The 21,555-nt window shown below is 43.0% G+C and overlaps 1 protein-coding gene and 1 long non-coding RNA gene across 2 annotated transcripts; one reads left to right on the top strand and one right to left on the bottom strand.

The window, feature by feature from the left end:
• Positions 1–3,966: 3,966 nt before the first annotated feature.
• LOC111817011 lies at positions 3,967–10,397 on the bottom strand. The gene is made up of 3 exons (XR_002821302.1): positions 10,258–10,397; positions 9,093–9,155; positions 3,967–4,065 (listed from the first exon to the last, which is right to left on the bottom strand). It is a non-coding gene; the product is annotated as an uncharacterized LOC111817011 (long non-coding RNA).
• A 138-nt stretch (positions 10,398–10,535) lies between these two features.
• Ankrd1 (ankyrin repeat domain 1) lies at positions 10,536–21,126 on the top strand. Its single transcript, XM_004632098.2, has 9 exons — positions 10,536–10,803; positions 11,402–11,581; positions 12,999–13,136; positions 13,265–13,372; positions 14,383–14,481; positions 16,527–16,625; positions 16,814–16,912; positions 17,019–17,117; positions 20,286–21,126. Exons 1-9 carry the CDS (start codon positions 10,594–10,596, stop codon positions 20,394–20,396), a joined length of 1,143 nt encoding a protein of 380 aa, XP_004632155.1. The 5' UTR covers positions 10,536–10,593; the 3' UTR covers positions 20,397–21,126.
• Positions 21,127–21,555: the final 429 nt, after the last annotated feature.

Consider the following 21,555-nt stretch of genomic DNA (forward strand, 5'->3'; position numbering starts at 1 on the left):
CCTCATTTATTAAAAATACCAGCGTGATCGTGACGGAGGGGATTGACTGGAGCAACACGGAAAGTACTTACTGCAAACCAGCTTAGCACACAATCCGAACAATGTCCATATAAAAATAAAATTTCTCTCTTGGTTTGTGGTTGTTTCCTTTTCCGAGCTGGGGCCGGGCTGGTATGCAGGAAGAGGCGAAGGCATGTGAGCTATGTGTTCTGTTTGTCATCACAAGAGGAGCCAAGGGGCAGGCCGGGGCTGCCCGGGAGCACTGGAGTGGGCCTTGGAATTCTAGAGTGAAGACTCCTCGATAAGAAAATGCAGAAAGGCGGGGGCTGCTTGTGGCCTGGCTTCCGCTGCTGGAGGAGAGATGACAAGGGGGACGGTTTCCAGAGCCGCCACAGAAAGATGGCAGCATTCTCCATTTCACACAAGTGCGGATGTCAGCAAGTAGAGCAACCGAACCCCTATCATCTTGGTACCTTCTAAATATGGTTTCAGAGGTCCAAGGCAAAGCACCCGGTGGCAAAGCTAAGTGGTATGTATCATCAGGAAATGCTGTGTGAGTGAATCAACTATGTCCCTCTTACTATAATTTCTAATCTCCCATTTCCCATTAAAAAAACCTCTTTCATTATTTTGCCATCCATGATTTACCTAGAAAAGACAAAGCAAGAGCTGGCCAGATAGCTCAGCGGATTACAGCACCTGCTTAGCCAGGTACAGGGACCGGGGTTCAATCCCCAGCGTGCCCTGCCAGCACCTACCCCGGGGTGCACTGAGACAGCGATTGAGACTGGGTGTGGTGGCGCATGCCTGTAATCCAAGTTCTTGGGAGGCTGAAAACAGTAGGATCACTACTAGTCCAATCTGTGTAGTGAGACTCTGTAGACCTTATTATATAAGTTATATATATATAATATATATTATATATATATGCAGAGATCGCTTTCAACAGCCCAAAGCTCCCGTGACCCCATCCTCCTCCCCGCACCCACCGCGCAGGGCTGTTTGCCCATGTTGGTGCTTCAGGACAGCTAAAGCAACCCCCAGGGAGTCTTCAGTGGTACTCTAGGGGCCGTGTCCTTGCCAAACATTCCTTTTCAGCGAGGGGGCGTTTCCATTCCCTGGTAAACAATCGCCAGCCGGGGCACAGCCAAAAAGGGTGCCTGTCCCTTTTCACAAACTCCTCTTAGTCCAGAGCTGAGTCCAACCCCAGAGGCGTCAGTCTGCTCTATAAATTCTTTTGTGAAACTTGAGAGCCTCTTCTCCAAAAGAGAGCGAAGATCTTGGAGGGGTTACAGTTTCCTTCTTGTGAAAAGATCCGCTTGAGTTGGCAGCAAAACAGTGTGTTTCCCAAGCAGACTCGTCCCTTTCCAAGTGAATTTAGCTCAGAAAGCGCTGCCACGCTCCCTAAGAGGGAGAGGTGAGCTCACCTCCCGCAGGTCTGCACAGAGAAAAGAGGACAGCTGCCCGAGGTTCTACTTAAAGTGGCCTCAGCCTCTGTCTCAACCAGTCAGGTTGGAGGGACACGGCTCTACTTCTGGAGGCGACAGCTAAACAGATGCTCAGCCATAAAGTGGAGTTGGAGGTGGGGTAGGAAGAAGGGATCAAAAGAATTCTAGAACAGAAAAAAGAAAGAAGGGAAAAATTTGTGCAGATGTGCCGCTACTGCAGTACCTTCTCCATCAAACTCTAGGGTCATTTTTATGTTACTCCTATTTTAGCCATTTCTTAATATATGTTTCCTTAATACTATAATTTAGAAATGATGTAATAAGTCACCAGATGGCACAATCTCAGGAAATCATCTTTTTAATACAAGATGTCATTTTGCTGATACAATGACGAGAGTCAGCTCTTGGCTTATTGCAAGATTCAAGGTCACCACTTGCCTCCGATAGTAAAGCGGGGGCTAATGACCTCGTGGGTTCCCGAAGGTTAGTTGATGTTCTGACTTTGCTATGAAGGTAAGGGGTCTTCTGACTGGCATTCACGTTTCCAGGTTCTCCTCAGCAACATCTCCGTGCCATCTGCAGTTCTGCTGCGGCAGGTGGAAAAACACAGTCATGGCTCAGCCATTTTGGCCAAGTGTGTCCTCTTTGCCCAAGTTTTTGCCCAGTGGGATTTGCCAGAATCCAGTGCAGCTGAGACAGCACTGCCCACAGTGGCCTTATTCTGTGGCATTCCTGTGGCTCCAGGGAGCCGCTCAGAAATGCTGACTGTCGGGGCGCCTTGCCAGCCGGCTGGCCACTCCTGGCTTCTGTCCTCTCCCTCTGACCCCAAGCTGGGGCTGCCTTATTTTTTCATGTACTTGTCATTAAACGCACGTTTCTGGTCTAGGTACTAAGTACCAGGGCTGCTCTAAGCACTTGGCATACGTCAGTGGGAGGAACAAACCTTTCTTGCTTAATGGAATTTGTAGTGCTCCTGGGAACTCTATAAACAATTATTTTACGAAGACGTTTTCTTCATTTTTAAGTTTTGAAATGTGTGTAAAAAATTGGAGGAATAGTACAATAGCACACCCGTGTGCTCTTCAGCTAGATTTACCAATTGAAAACACTTATAGCTGTACGTTCTTCTTTCACACACATTTTTTTTTTGCTTAACTATGTGAAAGCACATCATTCCTAAATACTTCAGAAATGAAAACCACATCTCCTAAGAATGAGAGCATTGTTGTACATTACCACAAAACCATTATCCTACATAAGAAAACTATCATTAAGTCAATAATACTGTCTAAAATTCCATCCATATTTTTCCAGTTGTCCTTCTGTATCTAAAATGACAGGATCTAACCAAAATTCATGCTCCATAAGTTGCTTTTAAAGAGAACCATCCCTTGATTCTTTCTGTTTTGTTTTTGTTTTATGTTTCTAGTCACTGACCCTTTTGAAGAGTCCATGCTAATTATTTCGTTGACTGGCCTACATTCTGACTCTATCTGAATGTTGCCCCATGATTGGATTCAGGCTAAGCATTTTGGCAAGAGTTTTATTTAAGTGATGGTGTGTTTTTCTTACACAGCAAATGCATGGCAGGCTGTCCAACAAGAACAAGCTAAAGAAACGTCTGTTGAATGAGTAAATTATATACATATGAATATAACCTCTTCGGGCGTCACCCCTGTTCTGATATTGTAATTAAGGCACCAGCCTAGACCACACCAAAGTCTTCTTTTACCTTCTCAAGTAAAAAGTACTTACAAAATAGGTACCAGCAGAGGGGCAAGTTCATGGAGGTTTCAATGACATAAACTTCAATTTTGACTTTTTTCTTTCTTTGACTAGCCAAAGTCATTACAAAAACTGCTCAAAATACCTTCTTCTGCTACTGTTCTTTAAAATGAGACAAATACCTAAGCTGCCATGTTTAGGTAACCCAAAGGAAACTAGTGTTGTAGTAGGATTCTAAGCACCAGGATGTTTGCAAAAGGAAGTGCTAAATTAAGAGGATCCTACCCACCACCCACCTCAGCTTGGCTCTTCTTGATAACAAAGGAATGGACCCAATGCCTGCTCCATTTCTTCCAACCTTAAACTTCTTGCCAAATAATTTATAGTTAAGATGCCTTGGACCATTTTGTCTTTTATTGAGAAACTCCAAACTACATCAAGGAAAAAAAGTTGTTTCCAATACTTCTTCTTGAAGTCAGAAATTGCATGTTAAAAATAATTCTCTCCTCCTGTAATAAATGGCTAAAAACATTAAATGGATTTTCTTCTACTTTTTCAGTCACTGAAGCACTTATCTCTCACCCCAAGTGGATTTGCCATGTAATTGGATGTGAAGCAATTCCAAAGTTGCATCAAAATCTTTTCAGAGTGTTGCTATGACAATCAGACTTCTTTTTAAAAAACTGCTTCAGGCCCAACTATCTATCATCCATTGTCCATTCAGGGAAGTTTCATCTCATGAATTAAGTTTAGCCTTTTAGAGAGCTGAGGGGGCATCATTATGCATTCACATTTTTAACTGACTCTGCTCCACGTACCCGTTCTTCTTGAATGTGTACTAGATAGCCCAGTGTCCTCACTGGAGCCTCAGAGTTTGTGTCAAAGGCTCTGCCTAAGGCTATGGGCATCAGCAGAGGAGGACTCAGCAATAACCTATTGTTTGGGAAAATAAGAATAGTGAAAGTCGCTGACAGCCGTTTCTGGCCACTTATTGCAAAAGCAAGAGCTTCTTGGGGCTTCTCTGAGGAGCAGATGAGGGAGGAGGCTTTATCAGAATCTCTAATCTTTTTTTTTTTTTTTTTTTTTTTTTTTTTTTAGCAAATGAGGAGTTTGGAAAGTATATTCAAAATTGTCATTGCTTTGATAAGATTTTGGTTCCAAGTTGGTTTTTAAATTTCTATTCATGCTAACAGAAAATGTAATATTTTTATGTTTATCAAAGAGAACTTCTTTAAAGACAGCTGATGTCCACCAGACTACGGGAAGTTTTATAGACCATTTCTGATTTTATTTATTTATTTATGTAATTTTTGTGGCCGGCTCAGCCACCCTGGGGGCGGGGCTGGCACCAGCATGCAGTGCCGGGGATCAAACCATGGTCCCTGCGCTTTGCTTAAGTTTGCCCAAGCAGGCGTGTTAGACCACTGAGCTATCTTGCTGGCCCAATTTCTGACTTTAGAGGAAATGGAGAATCAGCTTTCCCAGCTGCCAGTTGTGCACAAGTTATGAATGTTGATTTCTACCTTTTGATTAATTTCGAAGCTCCTATGAAATCTTAGAGCCCTATGAATCATTTTGCTGAAAACTCCCTGTTTAATACTTTAGGATTTGAAATTTTTAGAGATGAGATGACTGGCACCAGCGGACATCGCAAAGCCAAGGCTGGAAGCAGGTTGCTGGTTTCTCCTCTGTGCCCTGACACACACCTGCAGTTGCCACCTGCCCCGGTTCCTTGAATTGTGGCACGTGTTGCCTCATCTGTCTGCGGTGTTCACTTAACTATGTCAGTAAAACTGTAAATTCCAAGACAATAAGAATGTTCCTCTTGTATAAACAATGAATGGTGTTTCAGTTCTAATGAAGTGGCACACACTGAGGCTTAATAAATAGTGAATTTTTTTTTTCTAGTGCAGGTGATCAAACAGAGGGTTTGGAGCTTGCTAGACAAGTGCTCTACCCTTGAGCTGTGTCCTCTGTTTGCTTTTTGCTTTTAAGTGGCACTGCATATTGAACCCAGGGTCATTGCATTGAGCTGTACCCCCAGCTCTTTTTATTGTTTATTTGGAGATAGAGTCTTGCTAAATAGCAAAATTGCCCAGATGGCTCAAATTTGCAATCTTTCTGCCTCAGGCTCCCAGACTGCTGTGGTTATAGGTGTGTATCACCATGTCCTTTTTTTTTTCCTTTTCGTTCTGTATTTAGGACAAGGTCTACAGGGTCTCACTATGGAGATTGGATTCGTAGTGATTTTCCTGCTTTCAGCTTCCCAAGTGCTTGGATTACAGGTGCACGCCACCATGCCCAGTCTCAATCGTTGCCTTAGTGTACCCTGTGGGCCCAGCTGGCTGGGCACGCTGGGGATCGAACCTGGCTGCTGTGCTCTGCTGAAGCAGGTGCTTTAGTCTGCTGAGCTATCAAGTCGGCTCTACCACGCTCAATTTGAGTGAGTAAATATTGTGTTTGTTTTCCACAGTCTTAGTAAGGATTGCTGAACTGCCTATCACTTCAAGGGTGTACATTGTACATAATGTATTTACATACATATTCCTTTAAAATTATATACTGGAATGATACTCTCAATGCTGGGTGAAAAGGAGAACCAATTGGAAACATTTTTTAAATGCCAAATCTTTAGGGATTTGGCTTTCATTAACTTGGAGAGAGTCGTGGGCATGAACTTTTTTTTTAAAAGACAAATCTTCGCAACTTGATTCTAACATGTACCCAGCCCTTGGAGTGTCTTCCTCAGGAAATGTTAGTTGAGTTCCGTCTCCCTGAGAAACTGCCCTTGTTAAGGTTAGTTAGCATTTGAAAGATTTTAATAAGCTTCTCCCACTCCACAGGAGGCAACCCCAAGCACTTCACCTCTGAAGACTGTTAATTACCATTAGAAATGGTACTGTTTCTAATGATTAAAAAGAGAATTGAGATGTGTGGTTGGGCTAGAAAAGATTATTAACAATCCTGCTGTGCCTCAACTAAATATTTATTTAGCACTATTATGGGTCAGACACTTTTCTATGTCTTTAAGAGTCTTACGCCCATAGTAAGTGGTAGGAGCCTCCAACCCTGTATTATTCACACAGAGTGAACTGAAGTCATTTGCAGGAATGTCGTTTCATTCACTTCAAGTAAATCATTGATGCTGGACAGGGGCTGGGCTTTGCTGAGTTTACAGAACAACTCATGCGATTGTGCCTGTTGCCTTGCATGAATTAATATGCACGGCAGAATTCACACTGAGACATCCCTTACTGTATTAGGCACCTTCTCTAGGGTCTGGGAGTGAGATCTACAGTCTTCACCTGTCTCTAGTGTTTAAAGGCCTCCAATGTTGCAAAAAAGAACTTTCCATTGTGGGGAGCTCAGTTGGCCCAGAGCAGTCTGGGTGAATGTCTAACCTCGAACTCCAGTTAAGAGAATTTTAGTCTTGATTCTGTTCTTTGAGGGGAGATGAAGGCAGATGCTACAATTTTACCTCAAGATCCCTCATACTTTTCTGCATTTCAAATATGTGGTTTCAGGGCTGGGAATATAGCTCAGCGGCATAAGTGCCTGCCTGGCAAGTGCAAGGTCCTGAGTTAAATCCCTGGTACTGGAAAAAAATAAAAAAAAAATTAAAAAAAAATCAAATACATTGTTTTGTTTCTATTTGGCAAATCAGGGGGAAGCAACCTTGAACATTGTTTGCTTTACTAGTACGATCCCTTCTAGAGTTTTCAGACATGTAACTGAGCCATGCTTGGCTGTGAGGATGTGTAGGCTCCCAGGCAGGCTAAGCCAGCCATCTCTGAGCCCAGGAAGGTGGGCAGCTGCTGGGGGTGGAAAGGCTAGCTAGTAAGAGGGCTGGCAGAAGGAACAGTTAGAAGTGAAACAGGGAAACAAGGCGTTCTCCAAGTCAGAGCCTGGCTGCAGCCTCTGGGGCTCTAGCTTTGAGCACTGAGTTGAGTGTTTTAAGGACAAGGACTGTCACTAACAATAAAATGTTATGTGCTATAAGTGCCTTCAATTGCAGCAAATAAAAATGACCACTGTGAAAAACAGACTACATTGTTCAAAAAGGGAGCACATTTAGGTAAGAAATTCTGTATCCATCCATGAAAATCATCTAGTTCTTTAAATTAATGAGATTCTTTTGTAGTGACAGAAGAAGCAGAGCTGGTTAGGTTTTGTGGTGGGGGTAGCAAAGAAGCAGAAATAAAGGAAGGGGGAGCCTTTATTAACTTGGAAAAGACAGGGAGGATCGAGGGCAGGGAGACAGGGAGGCTGAGACTTTAAGGACTTTTGTCAGGGGCGGAGCTTGAGGGGCCGTGACACACAGGACCTGATTGGAGGCTCCCTTGTGTGCATGGAAAGGTAAGAGGAAGTCCTATGCAGGGCTGGAGTGGGGAAGGAGGAAGAAGCGGTCATGGGGAGATAGGCTGTTGTTTGGGGATTCAGCCATGTTGGCTCAGGGCCAGGATGATTTAGCAGTCTGTACTCACGCCAGAACTTACCGGAGCTGAGACATGGTACATGAAATCAGGTTGTGTCATGGTGCCATTTTCAATTCTAGTGTGATAGCAAGAGGTGCTGCAAGCTCTATCTTTTACTTCCTCCAGCTATGGACAGGGTTATAATTCTGATTGTTTGTCTTTTCACTCATAACAATACCTAAATCTTGAGAGGAGAAAGAAAAGACTTGAGAAGCAACATCAGCAAAGCCCGAGGATCATTCTCCTGCTCACTAGGGTGACGGAGGGCTGATACTGTATTGTCAAAGGATTGGCAATTTAACAAAAGGTTTTGTTGTTTTCATTTATTTTATTAAGGCAAAGTTATGCCTAAAGTTGAAACCATAATAAATGTAAAAACAGGAATTTCAGAACTTATCCATTAGATAAACTGTTTTGGGAAGGAAACTTCTGAAAATGAATGGAACTCAACTCTTCTCTAGTTGATGATTCAACTTCATGAATTTGTGAATACAGGTTATTTTAAAAATACCATTTGTCTTATGTATTGTTATGATACTAAATGTATCTATAATCTGTTTTTTTTTTATTTTCTTTATATCTTTTTTTTTTAATGTTTAAACTTTTTTCCTTTTGTGGTACTGGGGATTGAACTCAGGACCTTGTGCTTGCCAGGTAGGTGCTTATGCCACTGAGCTATATCCTCAGCCTCTAGAATCTGTTTTTGAAAAGCCCACTCTCTCCTGTTCTATGAAAAACTTGATTAACATGAGAAAGGCCTGGTAGTGATTTTGCTTATTAAAGCTCACTCCTTTCTTTTAAGTCAGTCCTTTCTACTACCTCACTTTCATGTGTTAATTTTTTCTTTCTTTTTTTTTTTTTTTTTGTATTTGGTTCATGTTCTCACTATGCATCTGGGACTTGTAGTAATCCTCCTGTTTTCAGCCTCCCCAGCACTGGGATTACAGACATGAGTCAAGTGTTAATTTCTGACAAACTTTGTTCGAAGCATATTGACGCCTCCTGCATAGAATCAAACAGATTTGAGAGCTAATTGAGTAACTGGAGAGGGGAGAAGTTTTGGTTAGCCTCCTTACTCATTATGCATCAGATGTTTTGAGCATTCAAGATCCTTTCCTGGTCTTGTCTGGGCTTTGAGTGACTCTGGGTAGACAGTGCTCTAGGAAATCTGATCTGGGCTCAAGAATTTTCTGTTTCTGATGGACAGAATCAACACTCAGGCTAGCATCCATCATCTAGCTGTGTGTTGGCAGCAAGTTCCCTAAATCATGGTGTCCCAGCATCCCTTTCTGTAAAATGAGACCTGTAGTCTAAACTTACTTAAGGGCGTGGCCAACTCTAGGGTTCCAAATCTAAAATCATTAAACAATCCATGATCCTTTCTCAAACAAACTTCCTCACACTCTTCCTCAGTCTGGGTGAGGGCAGGAACAAAAGAACATACCTGGCTTACATGGCTGCTTCTTCCTTCAAGAGACCAGAGGAAATAGGTTAACTGTGTCCATCTCTAAGAAAAGAAGAGATTTCCCTTAATTACCCACCTCATTTTCAGATTAGAACATTAAGAAGCCAGAAGACATGATATATGTGTTACCAGAAGGGTCCCTCTCTGTCAGTGCCTTGGTTTTAGGTGTTAATATCTCTTTCTGAAAGTTTCATCCACTGGCTGATTGGTTTAAGAGGAAAATGAGAGTGGTGGCCATGTTGAACTGTGTTTGAAGAGTGGTAGACACAGAAAGGTCAATGAAACATTTTAATTAACACGCCACTTTCTAATGCTCCTCTTCTCTCCCCATCTCCTTTCTTTTACTGAAAAATACAAGACTAAATAAATAGCTTTGAAGGGGCCGGGGAGATGGCTCAGTAGGATAAGCGCTTGACTGGCAAACACAAGGATCTGAGTTCAATCCCTGGTTCTGCCAAAAAAAAAAAAAAAAAAAACTTTGAAGATAGTAATCTAAGTTTCTCCTTGAACTATGGAAAGACCGAAATATTTTTCAGGGGTTAACGCCTCAGAGGTGAAAAATCAGAAACAGAGGTCTTTGACACCTCTCTCCAAAGTGAAGTTTGTCACCTTTCTGGCTGTGCTTCAAATCTTATACAAAATGACCGTGGTGAATTCCCTGGAGTGGGGCTTGGAGATCTGTGTGTGAGTGTGTGTGTGTGTGTGTCTGTGTCTGTGTCTCCAAGTATCTCAGAGTCGCAAAGTGGTCCACAAGTGCTGTACCACTGAACTATACTCCCACCCCCAAATCTGCATTTTCAACAACTTCACAGCATTTGAGATCAGTGTCTCAATGACCTAGTCAAGGTTGTGGTATTGCTAATAGCTGGCCTCATATAATCTGTCTCTGGATTACTCTGATCTATTTTAAAGAAAAAAAGCGCTGCAGTCAGCACGCTGTTCTAGAGCACAGTGTGGGCTAATTATGAGCAGTGACGCCATACAATACAAGTGCACTGCTGAATGCTTTCAGTTTCTCATAATGATGGGAAGGTGGCATGTCATGGGGCCATTTTAGCCCCAGGCATCACTGCGAAGAATTCCAAACAGATATAGACAAGTGCCATCAGGACCCAGATCCTTGCAGCTCTGGCTGTTTACTCACAGGAATGGGATGTCCTGAAGCAACACCTCCCCCAAGTGAGGTGCTGAGAAGTCTGTTATCAGAAAGATATTACTGGCAGTGCGATGTGCAGCACACTCACATTTTCTTGATAGGTCAGTCATGAAGGCTGACAAAGAAGGAAAAAGCCCAGTGATGTGGTGCAATCTCCACAGACAGCTGTCCCCTGGCTTCTCGATAAATAAGATGACTCACATTGCTGAGCGGTGTGGTCACTGCCAGCGGAATGGCCCTCTCACATTTCTTCCTGATTCACATATTCAGTGGGGCGAGCTTGTCATCCCCTCCCTCGCAGGCTTCCCAGACACCGAGTCTGGAATGAAAATTCACCTGCCTCTGAGTTGGCCACTGTTGGGGGAAGGGGTGTCACTCGGGTTCCCAGGTTGGAAGATTATCTCACCCAGCCTAAGCTATATAAGCTCACTGAGGTGGGGCAGCGCAGCAGGGCACGCTCCCGGGCTTCATTCCACAGGAGAAAAACACAGACTCCCAGCTGCCAGCATGATGGTGCTGAAAGTTGAGGACCTGGTATGTAAGACATGATTTTTCTGCAATGAAAACTGGTTCATTTTAGGGTTGAGTTATAAGCTGAAGTGCACTTTTCTTTCAAGCAAAATGTCATATATGGAAAAAGTTGATTTATGTGATAAAAATAGTGAAATTGGAAAAAAATGGAGCTGCCAGGAATGATTTCTGTGCATATTTCCTACTTATTATCTTTTCCTTTGGTTTTGTTACCATAGTGCAGTCAAATGTAGTTAGCTAAGTGCCTCAGGGTAGATGATGTTTTAGTGCAAGAATAGAGGCTGGAAACTTTATGACTCAAGGCTAAGAGTTATCAAAATCACTTAACATGAAGGAGTTTTAGAAGGAGGTTTGTAAATTTTCTGGGAAAAAAAAATCAGCCTCACTTAACCCTTGATTCACCAAGGGAGTGGGTCAAGGCCCTGAAGCTGATCCTGGGATGTCTGTAGCGACAGGGTGCAGCCCGAGAAGAGAAAGCGTACTGCACAACAGGGGCGGCTGTCACTGGGGAAGGAAGAAGGGTGGTCCTGTGGCATCCTTTGTAGAGAAGGGCCCCCAGGATAGGTACCATTGCTTTTGAGCCTGAAATCTTCTCTTGCAGGTCACAGGAAAGAAGAACAGCAATGGAGAGGCAAGGGAATTCCTGCCTGAGGACTTCAGAGATGGGGAGTATGAAGCAGCTGTTACTTCGGAGAAGCAAGAGGATCTGAAGACCCTTCCAGGCCACCACATGAACCTGGCAGAGCAGCAATGGAAAAGTGAGAAACAGCGAGAGACAGAGGTGAGAGTCTTCTGTTGACTCTTGTGATGGGAGGGTGAGGTGGCTGGGGCTGGATGTGATGGAAGAGGAGAGAAGATTAAAAAAAAATTAAACCCTACCACAAATGTTTCCTCACAAAATTCTGACCCATAAAGCAGCAGAGGCAGGGTATCTAGAACAGGTTTGGAGGGATACTTAGACAAGAGATGCCCTCTGACTTCTCAGCCAATGGTTTAATGTGCTATCACTAAGTTTTACTTATTTATTTATTTTTAATGTATTTAGTACAGAATCTACAGGGTCTCACTGCTTAGACTGGACTCATAGTGATCTGCGTGTGTTCAGCATCCCAAAGAGCTGGGATTACAGGTGTGTGCTACCACACCCAGTCTCAATGCCAGCTCAGCATGCCCTGCGGGTGGGGCTGGCACAGCATGGGGATAGAACCTGGTCCCTGTGCGTGCCTAAGCAGGTGCTTTAATCCACTGAGCTATCTGGCTGGTCCTTCGCCCAGTTTTTTTTTTTTTTTTTTTTTTTGGAGTGGCTTGCTTTATAAGGTCTGTGAGAACTTTTTTAGGTTTTTGTGGAACCGGGGATTGAACTCAGGCCCTTGTGCTTGCCAGGCAAGTGCTTATTCTACTGAGCCATCTCCCTGGCCCCCTTTGCCCAGTTTTGATTGAAAGGTAAACTTGAAAAGATAACTCTGAGGACCAGGCATATAGCTCAGTGACAAAAGTGCCTACCTGGCAAGCGGAAGGTCCTGAATTCCATCCCTGGTACCAAAAAAAGAAAAGAAAAAAAGAAATTCATTTTGTGTAGTGAGCTTCAAATGCCATACACTGTCTACTTAATCCTAAGCAAGAGACCTCTTTCTTAATAGCATGGTTTTTCCTTCTGTGGATCCTTGTTAGACTATGCCTGTTATTGGTACTGATATAATCCTTGCTACTGAGTGAATTTTCATTACTTACTGACACAGGTAAAAAGTGTACTACTTAGCTGGTCCCAGGACAATCTGTTCCAGAGACCCCCAGTTAGTGGACAACCTGAAAGAGAATGGTATTGATATTTCAGAATTCAATACATAATATTAGATTCTTTTCAGTTAAACATTTTAATGTCTTCTGTAGATAAAGAATTCTACAGATATCTTTGACTTGCTTATGACGTTAATTTCAAAATCACAACTACAAACTAGATGGGCTCTCCAATTGGTCAGGGGCTGATTCTATGATCAAAAGAAGTAAATATGCAGGCATTTAGTTGAAAATTAGGCCTCCAAATACATGAATGTGAAACATTAAATTGAAATAAAAAATTATTTAATTTTTTTTGCTCAAACCATTCGCATACTTGTCTTAGACCTTGCAGGCTTTGTTTATGCACCACCAGAATGCATCAACTCACTCTATTTCTGAAATCTGAATTTCTTTTTTAGCTCAGAAAGAAAAAGTTAGAACAAAGATCAAAGCTTGAAAATTTAGAAGACCTTGAAATAATCATTCAGCTGAAGAAAAGGAAAAAATACAGGAGAACTAAAGTTCCAGTTGTGAAGGAACCTGAGCCCCAGATCATCGTAAGCATTGTTTGACTTTGCAGCCTTTTGCATCAGGTGTTGAGCTACAGGGGAGCAATTATAGGTGGAGGGCGGCATCAAATGTTGGAAAGCTCATAGTAATTTTCACACTATTTTGGGGACTTTAGACAGAACCTGTGGATGTGCCTCGGTTCTTGAAGGCTGCTCTGGAGAATAAACTACCAGTAGTTGAAAAATTCTTGTCAGACAAGAACAGTCCCGATGTCTGTGATGAGGTAAGGCTTATAAAAAAATACCCCAAACTACAGCTCACTAATTCTGTGTTTATGATGCTGTACTGCAGCCTTGTGGTTACGGCGCTGAAGTCCTTCTACCTGAAACAGCTCCCCCGCTGTTGCCACGTATGCCAGCGCCTACTGAGAGAGTGCAGTAGTCCTCCTCACGCCTCCCAAATGGTGCAGCAGTGCACAGTGCAATGTGTGGTTTTTTTTTTTTTTAGTACATATATAATTTGGGATGATTTCTTCCTTTGTCTTTAACTTCTTAGATTCTTGGGACAGAATTTAAATAAGGCAAGACTAAAAAGCTAGCACCATCTTTGGATCCAAGCACATCAGCAGTAGACAGGGAATCTAAAGGCCAGAGTTCAAGCTCTAGCTTTATCACTATGTGACTATCTTGTTCTGAATGGTTCCTTTGCACTCTATCAGCACCAGTTGCATTTCCTGCAAACATGGGCTTGGAGTAAAATAATGTTCCAAGTTATTTCCATCCAGATAGTCTATTAGCTTATTCCTAGGAAGCCAACTCACTAAAAGTCACCAATCCTTTTGTGTGTCTGATCCCATTAAATGAAATAGGGGATCACACCAAAATGAGTCTTCTGCTTTCTGAAAAATGAATTATGGATTTTTGACAGCAACTTAGCAATTCTTCTAGATGGAAGAATGCTGGATATATATGACAAATGTTTCATGAACGAGAATGGTGCAAAATATAAGAAAGAGAAATGTCAGATTTACATAGTTTTGAAGCTTCATGTCCACGTTCCTCTGTGTAGTCTTTCGAGTGCTTACAAGCACTTGGGGCAGGAAGCTCAAATCACAGTTGCAAGATAGTTGTTCTAATTCTGCAATTCTAACTAACTTTGACAATGCTAGTTCATGAAGAAATGCTAGAGTTTCTATCAGTTAGGTCATAAGACTCCTCAGTTTCACGACTTTTAAAGGATCATGATGCTCATGTATATAGACATCACTATCTTCTTTTTAAAAATCTCCGACAGTATAAACGGACAGCCCTGCACAGAGCATGCTTGGAAGGACATTTGGCAATCGTGGAGAAGTTAATAGAAGCCGGAGCCCAGATTGAATTCCGTGATATGGTAAATATACTTCTTGGCTTGGAGATGAGCCAACATAAACAGACCAGATTGAGCTCTAGAAATCCTACAGTGAAAAAGTGGGCTGATTGGATTGAAATTGATCTGAGAGAACTAGGCAAAACCTCATTTCTCCATACAAAGGCAAGTAGGGAGACAGGGCCAGGTCGTGTGGAAAGTATTTCTCATGCATACTGAAAAGGAGAGAGTTCCAGAGAAGAAAGGAAGTGGGGCTCTGGAAGAGAATTTGATAACCTCATCAAAGAGCGGGGTCATTATGGAGTCAGCAGTATTGTTCAGAAGCAGCACAGTAAACACTTGCCTTTCAACACCTCGGCCTCCCATTATGCTCAGCAGCCTACCTTTTGCCCTTTGGCCGCCAACAAGGGCACAAATGTTTTAGCGGCACAAGTTACATGTTAGATGCCAACTGCTATGGAAGAGATTTGGAGCTAGACTGCATGCTAAATGAATTGCATCGAAGGAAAATAGCTGCTATTCAGACCTTAGTAATTCAACCTCTGTTGATTTCTACAAAGACCAGTATGCAGCATAGTCTGTGAACTAAAGATTGAACTGGGAGGAGGCTTCATTTATTTAAATGGAAGGGTTGGTGAGATAGCTCAGTGGATTAAGCACCTGTTTAGGCAAGCTCAGGGACTGGGGTTTGATCCCCAGTGCTGCATACTGCTCTGGCCCTGCCACTGGGAGCACTGAGCGGGCCACTAAGTCCTGGCATGGTGGCTCATGCCTATAGTCCCAGAACTGGGGAGGCTGAGACAGGAGGATCACTACAAGTCTGAGCTGCATAGTAAGACCCTGTAACAAATACATTTAAAAAATGGAGCTCAATTTGACTTAGGGCAAAATGGAAAATGAATAGCAAAAATACAAACCCAAAAAACAAAACAAAAAAAACCAGAACAAAACAACAAAAATCCAAAGGACTTGGCCAAAACTGAACCCCAGACACACTGAAAAAGTACAAAGAAACAAATAATAATAAAGCTTTCATGGAAAGGCACCAAAACCTGTGTGTGGGCCCTGAAGGCCAGAGCAGCGACACAAGCTAAATAGAGGAGCAAGTCCTACACAGGTCAGGGCACGCACAGGGACTGCCCTGATGATAGTGGAAGGATAAAGGCCACTCCAGCATAGTGACACCGGAGAACTAGCAAGAAGGGGGTGCAGAGCACCAGGTACGGTAGGTGAGGGGTCAGACCCAGATTGAGAGTTCGGAAAGGGACTGCCTTTTTTTTTTTTTTTTTTTTTGTATTTAGGACAGGGTCTACAAGGTCTACAGAGTCTCACTGTGTAGATCAGACTTGTAGTGATCCTCCTGTTTTCAGCCTCACAAGCGCTTGTCACCATGCCCAGTCAGTCCGGCACGGCACGCCGGGAATCGAACCTGGGCCGCTGCACTCTACCTAAGCAGGCACTTTAGTCTGCTGAGCTATCTAGCTGACCAGAACTGCCTTTATTCTGCCAGAATTTTTAAATGCTCATGTTAGAAATTTTCAATATATTTGAAAAAAGGAGTTAAAAGTGAGTTTGCTGGGGCCGGTGAGATAGCTCAGTAGAATAAGCACTTGCCTGGCAAGTGCAAGGGCCTGAGTTCAATCCCTGGTTCCACAGAAAAAAAGTGAGTTTGCTTATCTATTTCTCTGCTTACTACATGTCCTTGGGTAAAATATGCACGGCAACACCATTTCATAGTTTGGTGACAGAAGTTATAACACTATGTTGATAAAAGGAAATTCAATGGTATTTTCATTTTTAAATTTTTTATTAATTTAAATTTATTATATTTATCAACTTCATTATACACATACAAACACACCTGAGTGCATACACACGTATTCATGGTTTACTAAACCGTGTAGCAAGAAGCTGCAACACAGTGGTTAGAACTGGCCACGTGAGGAGGAGGGGGCAGGACTACCACAGATACCCCAGCAAACCTGCCTTCTGCTGGCCTTACAAACTACACGCAGACCCCTTGACTAGATGCTGTTTTACATTTCTTGTCCTTTCATCTTCCCATATAGCTGGAATCCACAGCCATCCACTGGGCGTGCCGTGGAGGAAGCCTGGATGTCTTAAAACTCTTGCTGAACAAAGGTGCAAAAATCAGCGCCAGAGATAAGGTATTCTCCCCTGCACCACCTTCCCTCTGCCTCCTTCCTGTCCACTTCCTAATCCCACCTCTCCACTGAGGTCTCTGGAAGCCCATTCATGTGGGCGCCCTGATCATGTCTCCCTAATACCTGCCTGGGGCTCTGGGGTGACCCTTGCGCTCACACCAGCCCCACAGAAGTGCTGTCCCTCTTTCCAGCTGCTCAGCACAGCGCTTCATGTGGCCGTGAGGACGGGCCACTTCGAGTGTGCGGAGCACCTCATTGCCTGCGAGGCGGATCTCAACGCCAAAGACCGAGTGAGTGGCCTGCAGTATTGCTATCACTTAAGCAAGCCCGGGGGGCTCTGGAGAGCCACTTCCCAGTTGCAGGCCTCCCACTAACCCGGTTCCTTGGCCTCTCTAGGAAGGAGACACCCCTCTGCATGACGCTGTGAGACTGAATCGCTATAAGATGGTCAGACTTCTCATTATGTATGGCGCTGACCTCAGCATCAAGAACTGTGTAAGTGCTCGCACAAGAAATGCCACTCGTGGGTTTCTAATTCCTAGAATTTCTTAAATACTTAAAATAATCCCCCGATAGTATTATTTTGAGGGACGCACCAGTGGTTTAAATGGCCCTGTCCAGAATATGTGGCGAGGATTGGGGTCACACATTCAGAAATATTGAATGCCGTCACTACCACTGTGAGTTCTGTACCTAAGGCAGCACATAATAAATCTTTTAAAAGTTGGTCTTAAAGATAAAAGATCATCAAAGTTGCGCACCTTTGCAAACACCTATATTGGGGAAGTCTAATCTGTCTTGGTCATTTCTGACCGCCTTGGGCAAGGGCTCGTTAGGAATCAATACAACCACCATTCTCTGAATGGCCTGAAATCCCACCATGCTCATGGACCAAAGGAACTAAAATTAGTGGATGTTCTATACTCAAGCTGGGTAATTTATTTATTTATTTAGTACAGGGTCTACAGGGTCTCACTACACAGATCAGACTGATAGTGATCCTCCTGTTTTCAGCCTCCTAAGTGCTGGGATTACAGGTGCACACCACCACACCTAGTCTCAGTTGCTATCTCAATGCACCCTGGGGGTGGCACTGGCAGGACACACCAGGGATCAAATCCCAGTTGGGATTGAACCCTAGTCCAGATTGAACCCCAGTCCTTGTTTCTGCCTAAGCACGAGCTTTAATCCGCTGAGCTATCTGGACAGATCAAATTGGGTAGTTTAGAATAGTGCTTTTCTCCTTGTAACTATGTTATACATTACTACTTACTTTCAGGGTAGCCATGCTTTTACCTATATTTTTCAGGTAACTTCCTTCCATCCTCTACTTGGAGTTATCTGTAAATGTCTTAAAATAATTTTCTATATTATCCTGAAAATTTTGTGCAAGTAAATAATATAATTTAATTTCATTTGTAAGCAGAAACTAATGGCCTCAGTTCCCCTAAAATATCACCTAACATAATCTTTACAGATACCATCAGGAGGGAGAGGTATAATTTATGGAAAAAAATAATTTTAAATATGTTGGAGGATCTCCTTACAACAAAGAAAATGCTATCTTATGAATGCAAATGATTTCCTTTGCTTGTTTGTGTCATTGTGACATTGAGAAAAATATATTTTAGAGCTGGGAAGATAGCTCCACAGTCTAAAGCCTGCCTGGCAAGCTCAAGGACCCAGGTTCCATCCCTGGTACCACATACGCTATCGGCCCCAGAACACTGGGCATACCATGCCAGCCACCAAAACCGGGCTTGCCTGTAATCACAGCGCTGGGGAGGTTGAAACAGGAGGATCACTATGAGTCTGAGTTTCATAGCGAGATCCTGTACCAAATAAATAAACAAATAAAAAGAAAAAAATATATTTTATGATACAAGCAAAAAAGAATTACAAGAAATCTGATTTGGTGACAAGAAAAAAGGATAGAGTGCTAAATGGACCTGTTTGGACTAGAAACACTTCCAGTAGTGTGCCCTTATGCTGAGTACTGTGATTGATCTTGCTTAATAATTTAAGCTATCAGAAAAAGACTTGATTCAGAGAAAGTACTAAAAGTGAAGAAAACATGAAGATTTTTTTTTTTTCAGACAGTGAGCCCTAACCCACAGTCATAAATAGCATCCAGATATGGCAAGAGGGTGTAAGTAGCCAGAGAACCAGGAGATAAATTTCAGGAGAGAAGAATGCAAGGAATTTGTGGAAGATTAGTCGGAAATAAGCAAGCAGGGCTCACACTTCCGAGCTATCAGTTAGCCCTCAGCAGAAGGGACTGGGAGCTATCAGTGTCATGGGCTCAGCAGATTGATGCTCCCTCTCCAGGGAGCGGCTGGTTACTATCTTACAGTGGGTTTGAGACAACATACATTCCATCATTGTCCAAAATGCAGTAGACACACACTGCAGGGTATCCAGGAAAGTCACTGCAGAAGTGAAGTTCCGAAGTGGAGGCTAGAGAGGCACCGCTTCTGCTGTGCAGTCTGCAGCCTCTGAAGGACCTGCGTGGGCGCGGCTGCTGAGACTTCTGCACGCGCCGCAGGGTGGCTTTTCCTGTTGAGCTATGATTGCTCTCTGGAGTCAAAGTACTGGAGCCACGTATTTTGATTGTTTTTTTAAATTCAAATTTTGACTTAAAAAAATTATTTTTCCATGAAGTTCACAAGTTCAGCTGCTAACTCTCTTGATGGCCACCTGTTGCCATTTAAATAATATCTAATCTTTAAAGGTCTTTTCTTAGCTGGCTGTAGTAGTACATGCTTATAATCCCAGCACTTAAGAGGCTGAAGTAGGAAGATTGTTAAGTTCAAGACCAGTGTGGGCAACTCTTAATAGTGAGACTCTATTTCAAAATATATATATTTTTTTTCTTAAAATGTATCTTATCTAATTTAGGTACAAACATAACAGAAATGAGCTGATTTGGATTTTAAAACTTCCAGTTTGTGATAGCTGGGCTAAGAAGATTAGTTCTGAATGAATAGAGATGGAATTACTTAAAACTTCCTATATCCGAAGACAAGAATTGAGAAGTGACATGGTTTTAATATGCACAAATATCTCAAGACCTATGCATCAAGGATATAAATTTTGCCTCAAAAATTATTTATTCATACATGCTATTTCCATAAACCCCAAGAAAAATTTTCTGTAATACAGTTCTTGGAAATGTCCAGTGTAAATCCTGAGACGCAGCAACTGTGCCCTCGGGAGCAGTCATAGGCCAGAGTGACACTTGGGTACTTAGGCCAAGGTACTTGTTTATCCCCACTCCTTATCAATTCAAGACTTTTTTTTTTTCTCCAAAGTGATAGGGTCAAACAAGATATTGCTATCTCCCAGAACCCATTCTGGAGGATATGATAAATATCTAGGCAAAGTTTGACTTTCAAAATGATGGGAGGGTCTTTAGCAGCTAGCGTCTAAGAACCAGAAATTTTACCAGTACGGAGTCATCCTGCCATGGGACTAAGCTAAAATGTCAGAACCATTTTCTTGAGAAATAGTGAAGGGCTTATTTGAATATAAACTGCGAATCATTGCTCATGGAAGTCATGGAGCACCTCGATGACACGCACCTCAGTAGCACACACACCGACCTGACTCACACGCAGTGACGGGTGCCTCCCAGCTGTCAATTTCCTCTTCTCTTTGGTGTAGGCTGGGAAGACCCCGATGGATCTGGTGCTGCACTGGCAGAATGGAACCAAAGCGATATTCACCAGTCTCCAGGAGAACGCGTACAAGACCTCTCGTATAGCTGCTTTCTAGAGGATGCTTCTCTCAGTAGCTGCTTGCTGGCACTTTGAGGGGACGGTCTGAAAGAAGGGGGAGCAGCCATCAGGCCCAGCTTCTGTTGTCAGCCTGCTATGAAGATGTACCTAATGAAGCCTCAAGAAAGCACAGGGTTATAGGTGTTTCCTTTGATGAAACTCACTCTATTTCATTTACTCCTGTTTATTTATTTTATGACACCAATATTCAGACTTTCATGAGCGTTCATTTGGCAAGCAAAGCTTAATTTATCTCTAGCATGTTCAGCAGCCCTATAGTTGTAAGCCGTGTGGGTGAGCAGTGCTCTCAGAGCTTGCTGAGGTGTCCTCAGACACAAAAGAGATTTGAAGGCTTCTGGAAGGACAAAGGTGATAACTGCAGGGGTATTTTCTTCACAACTTTTAATGTTGACGTTTGCATGAGCAGTGGGAGGCACGTAGTAACAGGGCAGGAAACAAAGGATTGAAAGTGATTCCAGGGTAGGGCGGTGAAGCCAGCCGCTTCATTGTTGGGCCGGTTTGGCTTTTTCTTTGACCAAGTGGCGCAGGGTACCAAGGTGCACGAAGGTCAGGAGCGTATGCGCAGGGCAGGCAAAGAGTCACCTCCGGAGCTACGCAGAGCTGCATGTAATAACAAGGATGAAAGGAAATACGAACTGTAAATGTGAAGATGTATATTGAGTTGTCTTTATGTTTTATATTCATAATAAAAGCAAATAAACTCTAAAGCTCTTGTCCGTCAGTGATGATGGTGGGAACGTCCAAGGGAAAAAGGCCATTTAGAAGAGCTTGCTTTTTTAAAGTTTCTTAGATTAGAAATTTCCTGTATAATAGCACTCAGCATTTAAATGTGTATAAAGGTCACCTGGGGGGCGGGAATAAAGATCATTTAGGGATTCGGTTACAGTGAATATTCGGATTCAACCAGTCCCATGTGGGGCCCCGGGGTGTGTAGCGCTTGTCCCAGGTGACACAGGGACCCTGGAATAACCTGCGCTGCAAGGCAGAGGACACAGACACGCAGCATGAAGACGCTTCCAGCTCTGATGCTGTGGAGAAAGAGACCCCTGGTGGGCAGAAGTATTCCTACATGTTAAAGGTGCTCCTTGAAAAGCCATCCCTAAATTAATCCTGCCGCAGAAGCTGGCAGGAGTGAA

The sequence above is a fragment of the Octodon degus genome, unplaced genomic scaffold (assembly GCF_000260255.1).
Source record: "Octodon degus isolate 3935 unplaced genomic scaffold, OctDeg1.0 scaffold00046, whole genome shotgun sequence".
Taxonomy (NCBI): Eukaryota; Metazoa; Chordata; class Mammalia; order Rodentia; family Octodontidae; genus Octodon; species Octodon degus.

Coding starts and splice junctions, on each gene's coding strand:
- Ankrd1 (XM_004632098.2), top strand. CDS start 10,594: ATGAAAATTCACCTGCCTCTGAGTTGGCCACTGTTGGGGGAAGGGGTG. Junction 13,373..14,382: donor GTCCCGATGTCTGTGATGAG/GTAAGGCTTATA, acceptor AATCTCCGACAG/TATAAACGGACAGCCCTGCA. Junction 14,482..16,526: donor AGATTGAATTCCGTGATATG/GTAAATATACTT, acceptor CTTCCCATATAG/CTGGAATCCACAGCCATCCA.